At 35.4% G+C, this 23,228-nt stretch overlaps 5 protein-coding genes across 5 annotated transcripts; 3 read left to right on the top strand and 2 right to left on the bottom strand.

The window, feature by feature from the left end:
- The first annotated feature begins 273 nt into the window (after positions 1-273).
- LOC107062006 (zeatin O-xylosyltransferase-like) lies at positions 274-2,165 on the top strand. Its single transcript, XM_015312150.1, has 2 exons — positions 274-1,852; positions 2,046-2,165. The coding sequence occupies exon 1, from the start codon at positions 399-401 to the stop codon at positions 1,833-1,835; it is 1,437 nt and encodes a 478-aa protein (XP_015167636.1). The 5' UTR covers positions 274-398; the 3' UTR covers positions 1,836-1,852; positions 2,046-2,165.
- A 1,775-nt stretch (positions 2,166-3,940) lies between these two features.
- Positions 3,941-5,704, top strand: LOC102598076 (zeatin O-xylosyltransferase-like). The gene has a single exon (XM_006354974.2). The coding sequence runs from the start codon at positions 4,021-4,023 to the stop codon at positions 5,554-5,556; it is 1,536 nt and encodes a 511-aa protein (XP_006355036.1). The 5' UTR covers positions 3,941-4,020; the 3' UTR covers positions 5,557-5,704.
- Positions 5,705-6,667: 963 nt separating this feature from the next.
- LOC107061998 (zeatin O-glucosyltransferase-like) lies at positions 6,668-7,651 on the top strand. Its single transcript, XM_015312127.1, has one exon. It carries the CDS (start codon positions 6,668-6,670, stop codon positions 7,649-7,651), a length of 984 nt encoding a protein of 327 aa, XP_015167613.1.
- A 140-nt stretch (positions 7,652-7,791) lies between these two features.
- Positions 7,792-11,340, bottom strand: LOC102598407 (uncharacterized aarF domain-containing protein kinase 1-like). The gene is given in 2 exon segments (XM_015312151.1): positions 7,792-10,748; positions 10,750-11,340. Coding segments are annotated over 2 exon segments (1,632 nt in total). The 5' UTR covers positions 11,272-11,340; the 3' UTR covers positions 7,792-9,638.
- Positions 11,341-12,206: 866 nt separating this feature from the next.
- LOC102598747 (65-kDa microtubule-associated protein 6) lies at positions 12,207-19,056 on the bottom strand. The gene is made up of 12 exons (XM_006354975.2): positions 18,321-19,056; positions 17,342-17,545; positions 15,997-16,260; positions 15,064-15,279; positions 14,842-14,997; positions 14,429-14,588; positions 14,196-14,347; positions 13,972-14,059; positions 13,817-13,890; positions 13,660-13,734; positions 13,046-13,392; positions 12,207-12,576 (listed from the first exon to the last, which is right to left on the bottom strand). The coding sequence occupies exons 1-11, from the start codon at positions 18,396-18,398 to the stop codon at positions 13,057-13,059; spliced, it is 1,803 nt and encodes a 600-aa protein (XP_006355037.1). The 5' UTR covers positions 18,399-19,056; the 3' UTR covers positions 12,207-12,576; positions 13,046-13,056.
- Between the last annotated feature and the right edge of the window lie 4,172 nt (positions 19,057-23,228).

Raw genomic sequence — 23,228 nt, forward strand, 5'->3', positions numbered from 1 at the left:
AATCAAGGTATATATACTATATAGTTGGAGAATAGTAAGAAATATTCAAAAGTCAAAACACGGCAAAATATGAAATATATTATTTAAAAGATGGAATAATTAAACCCGCCAATAATTGAGGGATGAGTGGCTGGCAAACATAGACTAAAAAGATGGATTAAGATATTAAAAAACTAAAATTTTCAATGGTTTGGATTTGTTAGCCTGTCCTTTTTGCTTCCACAACACAACTTGTGTAAGTCAATGCTTTTATTTCATAAATATAATATTATTTATCATTTTCAAGAACAACTTCAAAATTTTACAAGTTCAAATCTCTTACACTTCAAAGAGAGGATCTGATAGAAGTACGAAATTTTGATTAAAAATCATTCATAACACAAGCTCAATCAGGAGACATGGAGGATCAGACAGAAGTACGAAATTTCGATTTTTCCAAGTCCATGTGTAGTAGCAACTTAAAACAAGATGAAGTAGCTATAGTTATGGTTCCATTTCCAGGACAAGGCCATCTTAATCAACTTCTTCAACTTGCTTGTTTAATCACCTCATCATATGATCTTCCTGTCTATTATCTTGGCTCAGCTACACATAATCTTCAAGCTCGGGTTAGAGCCAACGCGTTAAATCCTTCAGACATAGCCAAAATTCATTTCCATGATATCCCAACACCTGATTTTACCTCCCCTGCACCTGATCCTAATGCATTAAGCAAATTCCCATCACATCTTGAGCCATCATGGGATGCTTGTATGCTTCTTCGCGAGCCTATTGCTTCCTTCTTATGTGATATTTCCTCAAAATCAAGACGAGTCGTTGTTGTTCATGATTCTTTAATGTCCTATAACGTTCAGGATGTTTCTTCCTTGCACAACGCGGAATCCTATATATTTAATTGCATTTCGGTGTTCACTTTGTACTGTATTATATGCTTGTCTGTTGGAATGTCTGTTCCACTTGAAGAGGAATTGCTGAAAAAGTTACCTTCCCTTGATGGAATTATGACGGATAAAATCAGAGATCGCGGAGCTTCTCAGAGTCCATATGTAGATATTAGATCAGGTGATATCCATAATACAAGCAATGTAATTGAAGGTAAGTTTCTTGATTTGTTGGCACAAGTAGCAAGTGATCAGAACAAGAAAAATTGGGCAATTGGACCAGTTTTGCCTACTAAACTAGAACGTATCTCGAATAGGGAGAATATATGTTTGGATTGGCTTAACAAACAACCTCCAAGATCAGTTCTTTATGTATCTTTTGGAACAACAACTTCATTTTCCGATAGAGAAATCAAGGAGCTCGCGATGGGATTAGAGCAGAGCAAACAGAGGTTTATATGGGTATTGAGAGATGCCGATAGAGGAGATATCTTTACTGAGGAAGCTAGGAAAGTTGAGTTGCCTGAAGGGTTTGAGGAAAGAGTAAATGGGGTCGGTTTAGTGGTAAGAGAATGGGCACCACAACCAGAAATCTTGGCTCATTCGTCTACAGGTGGGTTCATGAGTCATTGTGGGTGGAATTCTTGTATAGAGAGCATTACTATGGGGGTTCCTATAGCTGCTTGGCCTATGCACTCTGACCAACCAATGACTGGTTTCTTGGTGACAGACGTGTTAAAAATAGGCCTGATTGTGAGGGAGTGGGAGAAACGCGAGGTGTTGGTGAATGCATCCACTATTGAGAATGTTGTGAGGAAGTTGATGGCATCAGAAGAAGGAAATGTGATTAGAAAAAGAGCAGAAGAATTGGGAGAAGCTGTAAGGCAGTCCACAGAGAAAGGGGGAGCTTCTCGAATGGAGTTGGATTCTTTCATCGCGCATATCACAAGATAGACTTGATTTTCAAGTATTTCTGTTACTTCTCACTTCAAGAAACTGCATCAGATGTTGTATTTGTATATGTGCATATGACTTTCATGTACCTTCATCCAAACCATTTGAGAACAATCATCACTCATAGTCACAAAGTACTAAGTATCCTTCTCTAAGAAATCAAAAATTAGATGTCTTCAATTGTATCATTGTCATTAGATTTTCAAGTATTTTGGTTACTACCTTAAACTTTTATGCCTATGGGTGAGATGATTGCTTTGTATTTCTCTCTTAACAGATACTTAATCTGGTTTTAACATGAATAAATGTTTGCCTATCTTAATCTGTTTATTTGTTCTAATTGGAGTAAAAAAAGTATCTTTAGAGTTGTCTATCGGAAACAGCCTCTCATGCTCAACGCCAATTTTAAAAGCACACATGACGATCGAGCAAGATCCTAACTTTCAGACCTGTACATGTATTATTTAAATGGTTAAATGTGATGCAAACATGTGAAATTTTCAAACTTGCTAACTAATTTGGATAACATCACCATTATTGATGAGCAAACATTCATTATAATATCAAATACATGTTGACTTCAATGGTGATGAAACTTTGAACTTGTAGACATGTTATCCAATATAATAAGCAAATTAAAATTTAACATAAGTCCAGCTATTTTTACCTTGTAAATAATACATGTTGAACTAATTTGGAATTTTCAACAACACCAGCTGATAATTAGGATCTTGCTCCTCAGATGTGTTTACAATTAGCATTTTAACTTTATATTTAATGCATAGTTTCTAGTTCATGACAGTAAATTAAATAATATCATGAACAGACTGACATTATATATATTCACTTGTTAAAGCCTTGTTATAATTGAGCATTTAGGTAACACCAAACTAGCCTTCACTTCTAAAACTTGAGCCATGTCGAAAAACACCATAGTTATTATCATGATTATTGCCTTCTACCTTTACCATATCAACTCTACATCAGGTTCTGTGCTGTCATGGGAATCACATGAATCGCGGTTACCATCTTCTAGCTCTCAACAACTAATGAAAATTGAATGTGCTTACCCTTGAGATGAATGTCCAGGAAACTGTGAAATTCAATGAAGGTTGATGTACTTCCTCATTTCCATTTTACTTTTCACGTTTACTATTTACATCTTGGCAAGAGAGATAGTCCTTCTATTTGTATAATGTGGTGCTGTAGCCATTTTCATGTGATTCTGTTGGTCTCTCGATAAAGAAAATGACTTGTGCGATAATAACTATTAGTACTTTAGTAGTTGAATGAACATCTGAGAAATCACAGTGAAAGAATTGAAAAGTTCATCACAGCTGATTTTCCCACCAAATAGTAAAAACTTGTTGTGTCTTCAAATATTCCCAAAACTCTGGAGGATTATGCCCTCTAACTTAATTACTATCCTTAGCCAGAGGCATCAGGTTCGAGCTTTAATCTGAAATCACCTTTGGCATGAAGTGTTGTACCTTTCAAAGTGAGACTTTTTGTCCGTAATTAGGATTAGTCAAACTCTAAAATGAATATCAAACATCGGATAAAACATTTTGAGTCGAAACAAATTATGCCAAAAAAAATGTACTCCTTTAGACAGACAGTGTGTGTTTTCTGATATTATGTAGTCCTGGAGCATTACAAGATCATTTTAAAAACTGACAAATATATAAAGTAAACAAAATACTTAAAAAGAGAAACCAAAAATGAAAAAAATCTAGAAGACCAATTATCACTAGTTTCCAAAACTATGGTGAATGGTCACAATTCCTCTGCAATCTGCACCACATACTTTTCTTTCACATCCAAATTTTTTTTGTCATATAATGTCCTTTTGTCTTGTAATAAGGTGAAAGTTACATAGCCAAGATTGATTTCTGTATAGAAAACATCCTTGAGGCGCAAATTATTAGTTTTATCCTTAAACTATTGACAGCTTTAAAAATACACTTTACTTGACTAACTAAACTAAGATACACCCCGATCTACCACATGACATAGCAAGTGGTCTCAAACTCTTATAGGAGTAAGGAGTTCTTAATTAAAAGCTGAGAAAAGTGTTGAAAACACACCTAAACTTAGCGAGAATTTAGAGGAGTATTTCACTCATGTTGCAAGATCGAGGGTGTATTTAAGGCTATCAATAGCTCGGGAATAAAACTAATGATTCATGTTGAGTTTAAGTATGTTTTCAATACTTCTCTCTTTAAACAATTCTCATAGACTTAAAAGTTGTTGTCCTGCTTCTACCATGACACAAACTCAACCAGGAGAGGATCCAACAGAGGTACAAAACTCCGGTTTGTCGTCGTCCATGTATAGCTGTGAGAATTTACCAAACCATGAAGTAACTATAGTTATGGTTCCATTTCCAGCTCAAGGTCATCTCAACCAACTTCTCCAACTTTCATGTTTAATCTCCTCCTATGGTCTTCCTGTCTACTATGTTTGTTCAGCCACACATAATCGTCAAGCTAGGATTCGAGCCAACGCCTTAAATCCTTCAGACATAGCCAAAGTCCACTTCCATGACCTTCCAACTCCTGAATTTGACTCACCATCACCTGACTTTAATGCCTTGAGCAAATTCCCATCACATCTTCAGCCATCGTGGGATGCTTCTATGCTTCTTCGCGAGCCCATTGCTTCTTTCTTACGCAATATTTCATCAAAAGCAAAACGGGTCATTGTTGTTCATGATCTTTTAATGTCCTATAATGTTCAGGATGTTTCTTCTTTGCCCAATGTGGAATCCTATGTATTTAACTGCATTTCAGTTTTCACTTCATTCTGTTTGCAACGCTTATCGTGTGGGATGTCTGTACAACATAAAGAAGAATTGCTTAAAAAGCTACCCTCCCTTGAAGGAATTGCTACAGATGAAGCCAGGGACTTTTCAGCTTCTCAGCGTCGGTATATGGATATTAGATCAGGTGATATCTATAATACAAGCAAAGTAATTGAAGGTAAGTTTCTTGATTTGTTGGCACAAGTAGCAAGTGATCAGAACAAGAAAAATTGGGCAATTGGACCAGTTTTGCCTACTAAACTAGATCGTATCTCGAATAGGGAGAATATATGTTTGGATTGGCTTAACAAACAACCTCCAAGATCAGTTCTTTATGTATCTTTTGGAACAACAACTTCATTTTCCAATAGGGAAATCAAGGAGCTCGCGATGGGATTAGAGCAGAGTAAACAGAGGTTTATATGGGTGTTGAGAGACGCCGATAGAGGAGATATCTTTACTGAGGAAGCTAGGAAAGTTGAGTTGCCTGAAGGGTTTGAAGAAAGAGTAAAAGGGGTCGGGTTAGTGGTAAGAGAATGGGCACCACAACCAGAAATATTGGCTCATTCGTCTACAGGCGGGTTCATGAGTCATTGTGGATGGAATTCTTGTATGGAGAGTATTACTATGGGAGTGCCTATAGCTGCTTGGCCTATGCACTCTGACCAACCAATGAATGGTTTCTTGGTGACAGAAGTGTTAAAAATAGGCCTGATTGTGAGGGAGTGGGAGAAACGCGAGGAGTTGGTGAATGCATCCACCATTGAGAATGTTGTGAGGAAGTTGATGGCATCAGAAGAAGGCAATGTGATTAGAAAAAGAGCAGAAGAATTTGGAGAAGCTGTAAGGCAGTCCACAGAGAAAGGGGGGTCTTCTCGAATGGAGTTCGATTCTTTCATCGCGCATATCACAAGATAGACTTCATCTTCAAGTATCTTGGTTACTACCTTACATTTATTTGATCTTGGAATGTTCAGTATCTTATAAACTTTTATGCCTATCAATGAGATGATTGCTTTGCATTTCTCTCTTAACAGATACTTAATCTGGTTTTAACATGAATAAATGTTTGACTACCTTAATCTGTTTATTTGTTCTAATTGGAGTTAAAAAGCATCTTTAGAGTTGTCTATCGAAACCACCTCTCTTGCTCAACGCTAATTTTAAAGAGATAGTCCTTCTATTCGGACGTGGTGCTGTATCCATTTCCATGTAATTCTATTGGTCTCTCAAAAAATAAAATGAATTCTGTGATTATAAGTATTAGTAGTTGAGTGAATATCTGAGATATCAACTACGCATAAATAAAACAAATGTTGTCCATGAAACCAGCTCTTTCGAATTCTATAGTTGGTTGAAAGTGTTTGATACCACAATCTTGATACAGCTATTCATTAATACTATGAAAGAATCCATCTCTCATGTAACATGTTCATCTCTACGCGTCCATGGCCTAACAGTTGGTCCAATTTTCAGATACTTAGTTACAAGTTCAGAATTTCCTTGGCTGACCCTAATACATTGGTTCTTGTTGTCAAGCTATTCCATGGACTCGTGGCGTTTAATGGAGTCTTTTTTCCTCTCTTAACACCAGGGGATGGAATGGACCTAAAGTTCATAGTTTCAAACTGTCAAATACGCTAGAAAGAATTGATAATTTCATCAAAGCTGATTTTCCCAACAAAGGGATTAACTTGTGTCTTCAAATATTCCCAAAACTCTGGAGGAATACACTCGTATAAGGTTCGAGGGCTCTGCATGTTTGGATTGGTTTTTGGCTTTTGGCTTATTTTTACAATTTTAATTTACCCAAACAAAAATGAAAAATCTAGAATGTTGATACTACTAGCTTGGAAAACTTTGCTCACAATACTTCAGAACCACATACTTTTCTATCCTCACATCAAAACTTTTGTCATATAATTTGTCTTTTTGTCTTGTAATAAGGTGAAAGGTTCATAGCCAAGACTCTCTTTTGTTTACTTTAAACAATTCTCATAGACTTAAAAGTTGTTTCCCAGCTTCTACCATGACACAAACTCAACCAGGAGAGGATCCAACAGAAGTACAAAACTCCGGTTTGTCGTCTTCCATGTATAGCTGTGAGAATTTACCAAACCATGTAGTAACTATAGTTATGGTTCCATTTCCAGCTCAAGGCCATCTCAACCAACTTCTTCAACTTTCATGTTTAATCTCGTCCTATGGTCTTCCTGTCTACTATGTTGGCTCGGCCACTCATAATCGTCAAGCTAGGATTCGAGCCAACGCCTTAAATCCTTCAGACATAGCCAAAGTCCACTTCCATGACCTTCCAACTCCTGAATTTGACTCACCATCACCTGACTTTAATGCCTTGAGCAAATTCCCATCACATCTTCAGCCATCGTGGGATGCTTCTATGCTTCTTCGCGAGCCCATTGCTTCTTTCTTACGCGATATCTCATCAAAAGCAAGACGAGTCATTGTTGTTCATGATCCTTTAATGTCTTATAATGTTCAGGATGTTTCTTCTTTGCCCAATGTTGAATCCTATGTATTTAACTGCATTTCAGTCTTCACTTCATTCCATTGGCTAAGCTTATCTGGTGGAATATCTATACAACATGAAGAAAATTTGCTTAAAAAGGTACCCTCCCTTGAAGGAATTATGGCAGATGAAGCCAGGGACTTTTCGACTTATCAGCATCAGTATATGGCTATTAGATCAGGTGATATCCATAACACAAGCAAAGTAAATGAAGGCAAGTTACTTGATTTGTTGGAACAAGCAGAAACTAATCTGAACAAGAAGCAATGGGCAATTGGACCTGTTCTGCCTACTAAACTCCATCATATCTCAAATAGGAACGATATATGTTTGGAGTGGCTGAACAAACAACCTCCGAGATCAGTTCTTTTTATATCGTTTGGAACAACAATTTCCTTTTCTGATAAGGAAATCAAGGAGCTCGCGATGGGGTTAGAGCAGAGTAAACAGAGGTTCATATGGGGTGTTGAGAGACGCCGATAGAGGAGATATCTTTGAAGGGGAAGCTAGAAAAGTTGAGTTGCCTGAAGGATTTGAGGAAAGAGTAAAAGAGGTCGGGTTAGTGGTAAGAGAATGGGCACCACAACCAGAAATCTTGGCTCATTCGTCTACAGGCGGGTTCATGAGTCATTGTGGATGGAATTCTTGCATAGAGAGTATAACTATGGGAGAGCCTATAGCTGCTTGGCCTATGCACTCTGATCAACCAATAAATGGTTTCTTCGTGACAGAAATACTGAAAACAGGCCTGCTTGTTAGAGAATGGGAGAAACGCGAGGAGCTAGTAAGTGCATCCACTATTGAGAATGTCGTGAGGAAGTTGATGGCATCAGAAGAAGGAGACCTGATTAGAAAAAGAGCAGAAGAATTGGGAGAAGTTGTAAGGAAGTCCACAGAGAAAGGGGGAGCTTCTCGAATAGAGTTGGATTCTTTCATCGCGCATATCACAAGATAGACTTGATTTTCAAGTATTTCTGTTACTTCTCACTTCAAGAAACTGCATCAGATGTTGTATTTGTATATGTGCATATGACTTTCATGTACCTTCATCCAAACCATTTGAGAACAATCATCACTCATAGTCACAAAGTACTAAGTATCCTTCTCTAAGAAATCAAAAATTAGATGTCTTCAATTGTATCATTGTCATTAGAACTAATATCATGTTGAGAAAGAAGAGACCATCATAATTACATTGAAATAGCTATAGATTTACAGCACTATACGAACGTTAAGAAGCACGGTCCTCTCTTCCAATTATAATAAGATGTAAATAGGAGGTATAGCAACCTTCAATGAGCTTTAACAGTCATCTGGATATGCGTCACAAGGACAAATACAGTTGTGGGATGATCGCGTTCACAGGTATTTAATTAGCAACTTTCTTGGTTTTCATGTGTTGTTTTTCATCACTCATTGTGAGCCAGAAGATGGTAACTGTGATTCATCCCATTCCCATGGCAGCACAGCTGCAAAAGAACTCACCCCCATCGTACAGAAACACTTCTGTTTCTCATCTTCCCAAGCTAGTGCCTTGTTAATCAAACCGCCAATGATAACTGAGCGTAAAAAGCCATTGACTTCCATTTCTACCGATGATGATCCAGGATTACGTGACATCATTGAAGAAGTTAGAGTAGAATACCTGGAATCTTAGTCACTGTAGTTCTTGCTCTTTCTGCGATAACTGATTGAGACAAAGCACTTCCAGATTGCTTTTCCATGGCCTTATTTATCATCAGTTTTCGTGAAAACTGTTTACATTACAGCAGCCTCTAACAGTATATGTTAAAGCAACAACCTCATAACTCCGATAATAAGCTATCAAATGGTGCTTAATAAGCACTATTCTACCTATTTTCCCTCGGTATAATCCTTGGGTATTGTCATCAAGTCCAAAGCCCATTGTGAGCTTAATGACCAATATATATTCTCGACCATAGAAAATTTAAATTCTACAAACAGCATATGGTGGTGAGAGTCAGAAATCTAGTTGTGTTCTATTGAGTGCAGTTAAGACAACAGGTCACAAATTTCTAGTGTGAAAGATTGGCTAAAATATTGTTGAAAAGTACTCGTTGTAATTGGTAAAAATCATGTCTATATAGTTGCGCTAACAAGAAGATACAACATTAACAAATGCTCGAAGGGAAATCAACTTTTTTATGTAGGGCAATCCCTACTTGTGCTGCATATAATAGAACATGATGCCAATGAGAGAAAAGATCCAATAGTTTTTGAAGGAGAAAATATTACTATAAAATTGCAATTGACTATACAGGTTTTCGTCTAGTTTTAGACTAGACATGACACAACAATTGTAGATGATCGGATGGAGTTCGTAGAAACAGACTTTCCTCTCTAGAATTATAGTGTACCACCTAGAGACAATTTGTTTAGGAAAGCTTCTTAAGAAGTGAATGAATGTAAATGAGACAATTTCTTCACTATTACAACTGGCCAGACTTAATTATGCGGTCAATAAAGGACGGTACAAGTTCCTTACCACAAAACCAGCTGAGGCAAGAAAATCTTTAAACCTCCTAGTTGACGTGTGTTTGATGTTTTCTAACCATGAAACAAGCCCCAATATCCCAAACAGGACTCTTAGTTGGATGTATCGGAGGCCAATCTTGAATCTAAAGAGCACAACTTCTATGGCAGAATCAGATTTAGAGTCAGCCTTCAATGAAAGTCCGTATAGTGCATATTCAGCATATGCTAGTAACCGGACTCGCAAAGGAGCACCCAACTTGCTCGTCAGAGATCTTAGGAGCCCATCAGTCCGCAATACTGTGAGAAAATCAGTAGGCAGAGATTCCATGAAGGAGGATATGTCCTCCATTTTAAGAGACTTCAGTTCCTGCTTCAGGTTGTTCCTTTCTTCAACAGACATCCCTTCCCCAAGTGTGGATTTACTGTCAATAGTTCTTCCGGTAAATATGACAGGGAAATATCTTGAGTACTTTCCAACACCAAAATATTCTCCTATCTCCTGGATTTTAGCTGAGTCCTTAACTACCAAAGCCTCCCAAAGCTCGCAATACTTCAATCGGAAATCCTCATTCAACTGTTTACAAATCCCGAAATCCAACAACACTAACGAAAATCCATTCTTCCCTTCAGGAGAAACCAATATATTACCAGGATGTAAATCCCCATGAAGAAAACCATGAACAAAAATCATTTCTGCAAATACTTCTGCCAAACTTTTCGCAACCTTGACTTCACTAATTCCTCTTTCCTTCAGAAACTCCAAGTCATCAACTTTACGACCTCTGCAAAACTCCATCGTCATAACCTGCCTTGTCGTAAAATCCCAAAACACATTCGGAACCCTAACCATGGAATTATCCTTAAAATTTTCCCTAATCCTCTCCAAATTTTTAGCCTCTGCAATAAAATCAAGCTCAGAAGCAATAGATTTTTCAAATTCCGCTACAAGCCATTGAAACCTATATCCAGGGAAGATCCATCCAACTGATTTCGACAACAAAGACATAGTTACAAGGTCAAATTTCATTTGATACTCCAATCCAGGATACTGCACCTTCACCGCCACTTCCTGACGGTCTTTACTAAACAGCATGGTGTACTTGAGCAATAGATGCAGCAGCAACCGGAACCTCATCGAAGGAGAAAAAAAACTCCGATAAACAATTTAAACCTAAATTACTAACTAACACATGCTTAATCGATTCAAACTGAAAAGGAATAGCATGATCCTGTAATGAAGAAAGTGTTGTTGAGTATTCTTTTGGTACTTGCCTAATGGCAGCAACAAACTGACCTGCTTTGATGTAAATACCTTTATTTGCTTCGCACATCGTTAGAATTCGCTTTGCTGATCGTAGATGTAGTTCGGAGAGAGTAAGGCGATAGTCGTCGGTGTGAGGATTGAGTCCGTATAGTGAGAACTTGTAGTCGATGACAGTGGAAGTTATGGTGAAGAGAGCTCGGGAGGAGCGAACGACGCCGTTGATGAAAGGGGAATCAATGGAAGAAAGGAAGGAGTTAGAGGTTAGGGCTTGGAAAGTAACTCCGGCGCCGGCAATGACGCCGGCGATCAGGTATTTATTGAATATCCGCCGCCGGGTCACCATGGTGGGTACCCGGACCTTGAGATTTTATGTTATCCCATTTATAAGCCAAAATTACACAAATTGCACTATTTGGTTACTTATACTACTGATTCTTATATCTCAATTGTTATATTATTTTGTCATAGTTTATATTTTATTAATCGCTGCTTCATGTACTTTATCATGTTTTGGATTATTTTTTTCTTAGGTCGAGAGTCTATTGAAACCGTCTAACTCATTTTTATGCGAATTGGGTGGAGGATTTCCAATTGTGACAACTAGTTCTTCCCACCCAAGGAGTTGCGCCCTCTTTTGGACTTTCAGACTACAAATGTGATTTCCAATCTTTGCATTCGAGACAAGGTAAGGTAGAGGTAAGGTTTATACAAATTTATTGTTGCAACAACTAGTTCTTCCCACCAGATGAGTCGAGCCCTCTTTTGAACTTTGAAACTGCAAATGTGAATCCAAATCTTTGTCTTTGAGGCAAGGTAGAGGTAAGGTAAAGTCTGTACAAATTTGATATAACAATAGCTAGTTCTTCCCACTTAAGGAGTCGATCCCTTTTTTGAATTTTCAAACCACGAATGCAATTTTATATCTTTACTTTTAAGGCAAAGGTAGCGATGAGGTCTATATGAATTTGTTGTTGCAACAACAACTAGTTCTTCCCACCCAAAGAGTCAAGCCCTCTTTTGGGCTTTCAAACCCGCAAATGTAATTTCGAATCTTTATTCTTTGAGATAAATAAAAGATACTGTATATCTTTAGAGTTTTTTCCATGAAGTTACGCAAAATATGTTATTAATATTATTGTTATAAAATTACATAAAATATTCATAAACATCAAAATAATATGATAATCGAGATTGTTCCTTTTTAGAGTAGGAAAAAAATGATCCCAACACTAGAGAGAATTCAATTTCACCCAAACAAACATGAGTAGATATGATAGATGAGCATTTGAATGTTACAAACTTTATTGGGAGCTAGAAATCTTAAGTGGTCCTATGATTACACAACCCTAAATAAACAAGGATTCCTAATCAATTCATAGCAATCACATTCCAGTATATGTACATGCAAATCACCAACAACAAAAAAGAAGCTCAAGGTACATATTGATCAGTGAACATCTATTTAAACAGAGAACTTTAATGTCACTATTATATCCACAAACAATATCTATAGTAACCAGCAAAAGTCACTAGCAAAAAAGTTACCAAGTGCCTAGAACAGCCTAACAGAATTACAGTAGTGTACACTCCCCTTCAGTATTCACAAATTATGAGGTTATATGTGGCCTTGGATTATGTGATCATGTCCCTGCAAAGACATAAACATGGTGAGGTGCAATTGATTTAAAGTTGAAATAAGACATCCAAGTGTAACGCGAAACATTAAGCATTTATGCAGTTTATATGTACTTCACACTTGAAGCAGAGATATTACGGTATAGTAAAAAAGGGGAACGTAAAACTATGACAGGATTGGTTACTTCTTTTTGAATAAATGAAATATCCCGAGGGCCAACAGCACGCAGTTCAAAACTCAGTAGATAATGGAGCCATTTCTACGCCCTTCTACACTTAAACCAGGTTGTCTACTACAAGGAACTCGTGATGGTAATTGTGGGGAAATTATAGAGAGAGCAAAAGAACCTACACAAGTGCTTTTTATCTACAAACATCTCAAAAGATGATCTTGAAGTCCTCCCAAAGTGTGATAGCAGAATTTTACATGATAATATTTCCGGAATTAAAAGAAATGCAGCAAAAAAATGGGACAAGCTTACCGACTGTGAATTCAGCCTTGAGGTGGAGATTCGGGCTCAGAACCGCCAATCGAAGAAAATGACATGGTATCTTCCTTTGCCATAGCCACAAAGTTGAGAGGGACAGTAGAAAGCCTTCTCATTTCCTTGAAATAGGTATTCTGCCGCCCAGAGTAAGAACGGGGTGTTTGAAGCTCTGGAGTTGCACAACCAACTGAGTTTCGGCGTGGTGAGGGAGTGACTGACCCATTTCCATTTGTATGGAATCCATTCGTCTTCCTAAAGCTGTTGCTTCTTCTGGGACTAGGTCTAGAACCATATATAGATTCCTTCTCTGCCAGAAGCATATCTTGGAGTTTCTTCTGATCCTGTGTAAAAGAAAAGATAATAACATATATTTTTAAATCATTACTTGTAAATCAAATGGGCTAAGAAACTCCCTACTTAATATCATTCCCTCATCTGTTAGACTCAATTGAAGCGCCCATTTAGTACAAGGACAAATCAGCAAGTAGAACTTCGTTATTATACAACATAAGAATTCCCAGTTAATTTTTTGATATCGTGCATTCCGTTAGATACACGTCTGATATAAGAATTCAGCATTTATTAGTAAATGAGGGTAATGACAGTACCCGGGCACGTTTCTTATCCTCTTCTTTCTGATGTCGACTCACTTTGTAATCCTCCAATATTGACACCAATCTCACCTACAAGTACAGCAAAATCACTTGACCAACAGCAGAAACAAAAGAAAAAATCTAGAAGTTTCTTAGCTGCAAAAGAACTCACCCCATCATACAGAAACAACTTCTGATTCTCATTTTCCCAAGCTAGAGTCCGGCTAATCAAACTGTCAACCATACCTGAGCATAAAAGCCATGGATTCACTTTGTGTCAATGATACAAGCTTAAATGACACCACCGAATAAGCTAGAGTAGAATACCTGGAATCTTAGTCACTGTAATTCTTGCTCGTTCTGCTCGCTTTAAATTTATATGAGCACCTCTTCCACCACTGTAACGTGTATGATCCTGACAATTTAAAACTAATCAAACTATAGTTGATGTAAAGTTTTTGTCAACAATAGAAACTAAAGTTACTAGAAGCGTTAGTTAGTAGGAAACAGAGATTGGCTACAGGAATCGAATGGAAGTAGTTTATACTTACCAGGTTATAATCTTCAAGCCAGTTTTCCTCATCACATGATGAAAGCCACCGCTCTATCTTATCCATAATTTCTTTTCGGCTTAAAGCTTCATCCTTTACTTTGTTTATTTGTGCTTCAATATTTGCCAGGAGTTCACAAGGGTCCACAAGACCTAAATGGAGATTGAGCTCATTTCCCTGCATTGAAGTTCAGATGAACAAAGTACTTAATGAATCCAAGTCAGACATCTTACCAGAGTCGATCATTGCACTGGATTTATCAGCAGCAGTACTTGAATCAGGTTGTATATGGGTTTTACAGCACAAATCCTCCAGTTCTGCCCTCCTTTTCATCACCAACTCTTTCATTCTGCTTGCTTTCAATTTGGTAAGCCTCCCAACTTCTGCTGATACCTAGCAATGTCAAAAACAATATCAATTCTTTCTGCAAATATATATATAGGAACTATTAATGATTACAATTTGGAAAAATAAGCCCACTAAACTGGTATGTGCACTCTCTTCTTCAATAGTCCTTCTCATTGGAATCACTTTTTGTGTCACATAACTTTAGGAGAAAAAAAATGTGTGCGGAAATGAAATAAAGGGGAAAAAAGAATAGACCAAGAAATAGGGAAAAATTAAGAGGTAAAAAGTGCTTGCACACCTGTTGAATAACCTCCAACGTAAGTGCACCTGGTTCCACAACCTTTGATTCAGAAATGTCAAGAAAGGAAATGATCCTTGATAACTTACGCCGTTCTTCTCTCGTTGTATCCATCAACTTCCAAAGCTCAAACAGAGATCCCGCCACGTCCTTTAGCTGCATTATTGATGAGATTAGATAGCGAATAAAGAAAAGACAGTACCATATCTAGGAAAATAATACCTTCTGATATCGAACTTTTCTTTCTGTTTTCAGTTTAAGGATAGCCTGGTCTAGACCTTCCAATGTGCTGTCACTGATGTTTGTGTACTGTCCCATGCTTGTCTCGTGCAAGCTTGGATGCACATTGCTAACAGTTTCACCAAAATCCAGCCCAAGTACACCGCACAATGTGTGAACCTCATTCACACTGTCCAGAACTCTTTGGACACGCACAGACTACATGCAGAAGCAATCATCATTATTCAATTTGCTAAAAGAAAGAGAGGTGTCTTATGATAAACCAAAAATGCACCATTCATGATGATTAAGAATGCCATGCTGAACCACATAAACGCAAAAAAAGGATCTCCAGTTATATACTGTAAAGTTTTTAAGAGTGCTGTAGATGACCTGAACCCTATAGAACTGGACTAATGAGATAGAAGAGAAATGGGAAGTAAGCTACATCCATGGACCAAGTTGACAAGGCAACTTACAGAATTGTATACATCATGAGAATAATGATACACAAACATCTAAACATAACCACTAGGGAAACCAGTGAACACTAGCAAAGAAGATAACTTAAAGAAACCTGTCTCTCACAATGTTTCAAAGATGCTTCAGCAGAAAAGAAAATCGTTATTGCATTATTTAAAAATATTACTCCCTCCATCCCAATTTATGTGATGGTGTTGAACTGGAACACGAGTTTAAAGAATGAAAGAAAGACTTTTGGAACTCGTGGTCTGAAACAAGTCATATATATTAGTGTGGCCATAAATCATCTCATTAAGGGAAAATGAGAAGTTTAAAGTTAAATTATTACAGTACTAAATAGAGAAAAATGGCATTCTTTTGGGGACCGACTAATTAGGAAAAAATAAAAATTGAAAAGAGAAAAAGTAACTAAGAAACAAGATACAATCGAAATACAATTTTGTCCACACATACCTTCTCCTTTTGAAGAGCACGTAGATGGGATTGGCATTCAGAGAGCTTTCTTGTCGACAAGTCATGTTCTTCCAAGTTTAAGGTACTAAAAGAGTTGACAATATTACAAGACCCTGAAATCTCGCTAGTTATTTTCTCAATTTGCGTCTTTATATCTGCGAACTGCTTAACTCTCTCATCTTTCTTTGCTTTTAAATCATCAACAAGAGGCATGATTAACCCAAGCTGCTCCTTCAATGAAGCTGACATTTTCTCTGACTGTATCTGTTGTAACCAGAAAAGCAAAATTAACAAGCAAAAATATGGATCAGTTGTTCAAAAGGATTCCAGAAAGTTTTTCAAAAACCAAAACTGAAGTTGTTTGGTTCCAGAACAATTCTGGTTTTAGAAAACAAAGAAAAAAAAAGCCTTGTCTTCACTTTGGAATCAAACCAAAACTATACGTGCTGCAAAAACAATCACTGATTCCCTTGAATCTTCAGGGAGTCTATGAACTCACAATTACATATACATCATAAACATACTTCACATTACACCAAAAATTCAAGAGCTGAGCAGTGCATATGCTTTCTTTTCAAATACGAAACAAAGCAGTAAACTGTGCTCAAAACTTAATTTGATGAGAAGATGAGCAAACATCGCATGGGTGAATCTTCTAGGCAGAAACAACTAAAAGGATTAGATGTTGAAGATACTCCATGGTGCAATTGGAGATTTACAGCGTTAGACAATATGAGCAATCATTCATCCAAATAACAAGAGTACCTCTTAAAATTAGCTACTCCACACGCTCCTCCAAATCCAAGAAAAATGAAACAACTAGATCACTATACTCCTCCATACATTTAGCAGAATATGAAACTTTCAATTCTTTAAATATTAACTATCTTTAAAGTTCATCTTGCTACACTAATAAATCATGACTACATGAATTATAGAAATCATGAGATGGATCATCCATATATTTATATTCCAAGAGAACTTGACAGTTCTGTCTTCCATTTGTGAGATTCCTGTTATTTGGAGGATAACATGAATCATGCTAGTTGCTTAAGAAATGATACAACAGTACACCCTAGAAGAACCTCTAAGCCATATGGGAAAAGTAACAATAACATTAAAATACCCACTTTGCACGAGTTGAGGCATTGCTAAGGCTACAGGAAAGCAATCAGTTAATAGTTTTTTGGTCTATTTGATCAAGGAAGTACTATTTCACCAAAAAGGGGAAGCAGTACTAGTAACCATATGAAAGGAAAAATATAAACAAGGGGGAGAAGAGGGATTTCGAAGATAAATCATTTACTATGATAAAAGTTTCCACATGTAGGGAAGTGTTCCTTACCGGTGAATTAACGTTGTGTTCACCAAGAGCAGCCATTAAGGTTGCAAGCTCAGCTTCTTTAGCTGCAACAGACTGATGAAGACGCGATTTTGCATTGGCGGCTTCTTCAACTTTTCTTCGATAAACTTCCATACACTCTCTTTCCAGCTCCAACAGCATACGGTCTTTATCAACTTCACTCTCTCCAATGTCAGTCCATATTTGCTGGACATCACCACCAACCAGAGTCAATACATATTACATAAATCAGGGACCAAAATTGCAGTCTCTCACATACATGAGAAACAGCAAAAACTAACTACTACTATTCCTTCCCAGGTGCCAGCTTAATCACCCAGAAGCCAGAAATCCCTATAGGGACTCCCATCATATTCACCCAGAAATTCTATACAGGAACTACAGGAAATCTTGGACACAAAATGTTATCTTTTTCACTAATGGTTGTAAAATTCCAACTACAAAATCAAACTTGAATCAAGCATTTATTGAAGCCATGAGAAAGACAAAAACAAAGGAAATCCCAGAATAAATCATATAAACAAACTTGGATTTCATAATCAAAAAAATAAACAGTTATATCACACAACCATTAATTAGACTTCAACTAACTTAAAAACCCAACAGCAGAAGCAACTGCTTCAACTTAATTGAGCAGACATTATAACTACCAAGCCATAAATAAACTGCACAATAAATAGTTTCTATGCGTTAAGAAGCATTATTCACCATACTAACCAAAACCCCACCACAAATCAAGTAAATGTCTCCATGTTTTTCCCAAAAAAAAAAAAAATGAAGAGAACAAAACCAAGAAAAACAAAACACCCTTTTTCACAAGCAACAAGAAAAAACAAAATTCAAGAACTATACACAAGTAAGTAAATTCCCCACAGACAGAACATTTAATCAAAAGGATTTCAAGAAACCATGTACAGTAAAAAGTAGTAAAACAGAGAGTAAGAGGAGAAAGAAAAGAGACCTGCAGTTCTCTAAGTAAAGAGTGGCAAGTAGAGTTTGTACTATGAGCATTACTACTAGGACTTCCAAAAGCCATCATTTTTACTATTGTTGAATGATTATATCAGTACCCTTTTAAAGAATTTGTCCCTCAAAGCTTCAAAAAAGGACTAGTTTATACTTTTCTCTTCACTCCTTGAAGTCAACGTCAGTAAACGAAAAGACCATGAAAGCATCAGCAACACTTGTTCTTCCCATCAGATCTGAAGTTCCCTAACACCAAGAACCTCAATTTTCACCACACCCACTAGAGTACCAACTACAAAGCCTACAACTTTACACTTAGTTTTTTCTATATGTTCTTGTTTTTTGCTACTTTTTTGCCTTTCACTTCAAGAACTGAAACAAAAAGTAGAATTTAGAAGAAGTGGGTACGAAGGAAAGTACTAAAAGGACAAGAAACAACAGCAACAAAAGAGATAAACTGATTCTTTTACTCTGTTTCTAAACAAAAGTGAGAAATGGAGAGTAGTGAGGAAGAAGAAGAGTGAATGAGGGTATTTGGGTTAATGGGTCGGGTCAAAATGCGGCAATGTAAACGGATCTATGGGCATTTAGCTCGGGTTTCAATGGTGGTTGGTTTTCTCGCTCTCTCTCTCTCTTTCTCTGTGTGTGGAAGAAGGAGGGAGTGAGCAGTGACGCTTCAACAGCTTGAAATGCTCTGTATTTGTTACTACTACTATTTTATATTAAATTATATATTTGTTCGTTTCTCTATCGATGTTTGATATTAGTATTTCATCTATTTGAAGGGTTGTTATTTGTTGTTTCGTATAATATTGTTAATCTAAATATAATATTTATTAATTAAATTCTATTATAACGTATCATTTAAATTTATTGTTAGACTGATGAAAAGATCTATTTTTATGTAACGACTGATTTGGTGTAATCACGTTGATACTTACGAATATTTTCTTCTTATTTTATTTTACTTATTTTTTAATAATTATGTTTTATTATTTTTCTCACTTTTTCCTAGTAGCTTTATTTCGTATCCTACAATTTTTTTATAGATTTTTAAATTATGAATATGTGATATTATGTAACGACGAAAAACGATACAATGTACTCAAACGTTGTATTCATTAGAACAATAGAATATAATATGATACGTTATAAAATAATACATAACAAATATTTAAACAAAGTGTTAGGGTGTAGTTAAATTTCTATTCCATCATAAATTTTGAAGTTGAAACTTGGAATTTGAATTTATTAGGTGAAAATTGAAAAGTAAATTTTAGAATTTAAAGTTGCGTGGACAAGTATTTATTTGAATTTTTTTATTAAAAAAATTGTGAATATTTAAAAATCCAATCCAAAAATATGTTATCAAACACTAGCTAAAATGATTCCACATCAATTAGAAAGAGTAAAATATTTTACCATTCTATCACAACATGATAAATCATTTGGTTATCAAGATGTTAAGAATATCTCAACCTAAAATTATTATCTTTTAATATGAAATAGCCAATCTTATTATTTTGATACAAAATAATTACTAATATGCATGATAAAAATAAAATAATTTATATTTTATCTTTGAAAAAAATATATTATTATCTCATATCTTGCCACTCAAACAATACCTTATTGATTTATTATTTTATGGGAATGTGGAATGCTTGCATTAAATATTCATCTATTTTGTTTACTAGTAGCATAATTTATTTATCTTCCATGGTGTACATGCAACAAGGATTAGATTTTAGTAGGATATTTTTTATTCTATATCTTAGCCGTTACATTTCCTTTTTATATTTTGGAGATATTTTCTTCTTCTTTTTCTTGTAGAAGTCTGACCAAATTTATTAGTTTTTTAGTTTTTTTTAAAAAAAATTATTTACAATAAAATTTAGAAGTAAACAATGTGTAGTAGTATACATAAATATTAGTCACCAACAAAGTTATTGTCGAGTGATAAGTAGTCCTTCATCATAAGAGGTCTCGAGTTCGAATATATGAAACTTCTCGACACGAATACAAATTTAATCGAGCTCTAACGATGGGTACCGAATACCAAATGAAAAACCTAAAAAAAAATACATAAATATTAATACTAAAGAGTTTAATTTAATACATATCAACAAAATAAAGTTTTGTGCACTATTAGATTATAATATTTATAGATAAATTTATAAATACTTTTTTATGGAGTGATCCTTGTTGTAGATATTTTAACCTTTGGATAATTTGATAAGTGAAAAAATTCTTAAATAATTATGTATATAAATTAAACCTCAATAATAAATAATATAATTTATGAAGATTTAACAAAAGTCGAGACATGAAAAGTTTTGAAAGGTCCATCTAAACTCCCTTTATTTTAGTGGAGAATTTGTGATAATATTGGGTCTCTTTTCATATATACATCAAAACTCTCTTTATCTTAGTGGAGAATATGTGATATTAGGCCTCTCTTCTTCTTTTAGTTTTTTTTTAAAAAAAAAATTATTGGGCAGTAGTCTCGGTTATTGGGACTTAGACATATGAAAAGAAATCACGTATTTTTTATGTCTCAAATTGTGTAAAGAACCATATTTGACTAGGAACAGAGTTTTAAAATGAAATGAAGACTCTTATATTTTAATGTTATTGCAACGTTTTTAACTTCTAAATTACATCAAATCGAGATCGATATTGAAAAGCATACAAATTTGGTTGGTAAAATTTAAATCTAAGAGTCCACTTACTCGCGATTTCATAAGCATATTGGACTAATCTCGCGAATGATCGATTGTTGGATGCATCTTAAGCATACAAATGTGAGCCTTGCGAGACAAGAGTCTCACATATCTATTTTACGAAATTTTATAAGTGCACTCCTAAAAAATAATTTTAATTTCATCATTTAATATATTGATTTGATAATATAGAAATTATTATCCAAGAATTGTTATTCACGTTTTTTCTATACTTATTTTGGAGGACAAGCTAATTTAATTCTAAAAAAGGTACGAAATAATAAGAGAAAATTGGTGGGGTTAGAAATTTAGAGGGAAAAGATGTCTCTATCAAAATTTTAAATAACTTTTTTTGGAGCCAATGATATTATAAACTTATCACAGAATGTAATCAGTCTTTTAATTAAAGATTTCGATTTCAAATATTGGATATTTTTAAGAAATACTTCATAGAAGCATTTTCTCAAAAAAAAACTCTATGCGATAAAAATTTAATTAATCGTATTTTAATGCAGACAATAAATATCAAATATCCCATGATTTTTTTTAAAAAAAATAATAGACTTGTTTATAAACTTATAAATGTGACTTATCCAATTTCCAACGTGAAAAAAAAAAACATAAAATATAGAAAATGACAAATAAATTTGCAGTTTGGCCCCTCTCCTTAAATTTGGGGTACTGTTTGGTCCCACCTTTATGAGAGCTTCACCTTCACGTACCACTAAAGCGCGTGAGTAATTAGGATATTATGTACCTGATAGCAATCCAGAAGTGATCCAGCTGGTTAAGAAGTACACTTCAAGGCCAAAAGTTTAAATAAATTACACTTTACACCCCATATTAAAATTTTAATCTTCTTTTGTTTGGTTCACGGCAAGCACACCCACGTTTGGTGTCTTTTCATGATTTTTTTTTTCTTTTACGTGCAAGAAAAGGGGAAAGATCAAGGATTTTGGCGCACTGAATGAGGTTGTTGTATGAGGTGGAGTATTGGTCAATCAAGAACTCATGACAATGTTCAAAAGATGCATGTTTTGCATGGGAGATGAAGATGTTGAGATGGATGTGTGAGCATACTAAAAGTGACAAGATCAGTAATGAGGTTGTCCGGGAGAAGGTGGAGTGGTCTTAATGACGGGCAAGAAACGAGACTAAGATGGATTGGATATGTGCAGGGGAGGTACATCGATGCCATAATGACGAGGTGTGCATGCGAGAGGCTAGTTGTAGAGGATCTGTGGAGGGGTAGGGTAGGTCGAAAAAGTATTGGGGAGAGGTAATTAGAAAGGATATGACACAATTTTATATTACCAAGGACACTACTTCAGAAAGCAAAGAGTGAAGGTTGCGTAGTAGGATAGAAGGTTAGTAGGGATAGAGTGTTGTCTTGCCTTGTGAAGGTTTAGTGTCTGCCGTACAACTAGTCGTATCTTAGTAGTTCTTGTCATATACGTTGTTTATTGAATTATGGCACTCTATTTTAATTTGTTGTTATTATTGCTTTTCTTTTCTTATTGATTGTTATGTTTTCTTTATTGTTTTCTTCTTCTTTTACTTGAGTTTGTTTGCACCTGAACCGAGATCTTTCAGAATCAGCTTTTGTGCCTCTATAAGGTTTTGGTAAGGTTTGCATACACTTTATTATACTCAGACTCCACTTTGTGAGATTTCACTAGGTATGTTATTGTTGTTGTTGGGTTTAAGTTCTGCAGATGGAAAGAAACCATGCGAGTGCCTCCTTCTATAATGGGGTCCTACTCGATGTAAATTTAAATTAATCAAACTCGTGCAGGTATCTCAAATTTTATGAACCCAAAAGTATATGATTTGGGTCTACTTTTTGTGAGATAAAAAAAAGTTCTCATATAACTAGTGTAGTGTCAATATGAAGCACGTATTAAAATTGTTTGTACAAGTTGAACGCATAATTATTAGATGTAAAATACTTTTACTTGTGTCGCTATGTTTAAGAAATCAAACTTATAAAAATATAAAACTATATATCAAAAAATCAATTTAACTCTCATAAAAAAAAATTAAGTAAAGAAATAGAGCTCACGTAGTTATCTATGAATAAAAGAATCAATAATAAAGTGCATAAAACATTACTATTAGCTATAGAAAGCATTCATGACCAAATTCACTTCAATATTTATTGTTATCTAACTACGTACTAA

This window comes from Solanum tuberosum, unplaced genomic scaffold, assembly GCF_000226075.1.
Source record: "Solanum tuberosum cultivar DM 1-3 516 R44 unplaced genomic scaffold, SolTub_3.0 scf00189, whole genome shotgun sequence".
NCBI classification, from domain to species: Eukaryota; Viridiplantae; Streptophyta; class Magnoliopsida; order Solanales; family Solanaceae; genus Solanum; species Solanum tuberosum.

Excerpts from the sequence above, each read along its gene's own strand:
- LOC107062006 (XM_015312150.1), top strand. The coding sequence starts at position 399 with ATGGAGGATCAGACAGAAGTACGAAATTTCGATTTTTCCAAGTCCATG.
- LOC102598076 (XM_006354974.2), top strand. The coding sequence starts at position 4,021 with ATGTTGAGTTTAAGTATGTTTTCAATACTTCTCTCTTTAAACAATTCT.
- LOC107061998 (XM_015312127.1), top strand. The coding sequence starts at position 6,668 with ATGACACAAACTCAACCAGGAGAGGATCCAACAGAAGTACAAAACTCC.
- LOC102598747 (XM_006354975.2), bottom strand. The coding sequence starts at position 18,398 with ATGATGGCTTTTGGAAGTCCTAGTAGTAATGCTCATAGTACAAACTCT. Across the intron at positions 14,348-14,428 it reads CAGTGCAATGATCGACTCTG|GTCTTGTGGACCCTTGTGAA; the intron begins GTAAGATGTCTG and ends ATCTCCATTTAG. Across the intron at positions 13,393-13,659 it reads AGGATAAGAAACGTGCCCGG|GATCAGAAGAAACTCCAAGA; the intron begins GTACTGTCATTA and ends TCTTTTACACAG.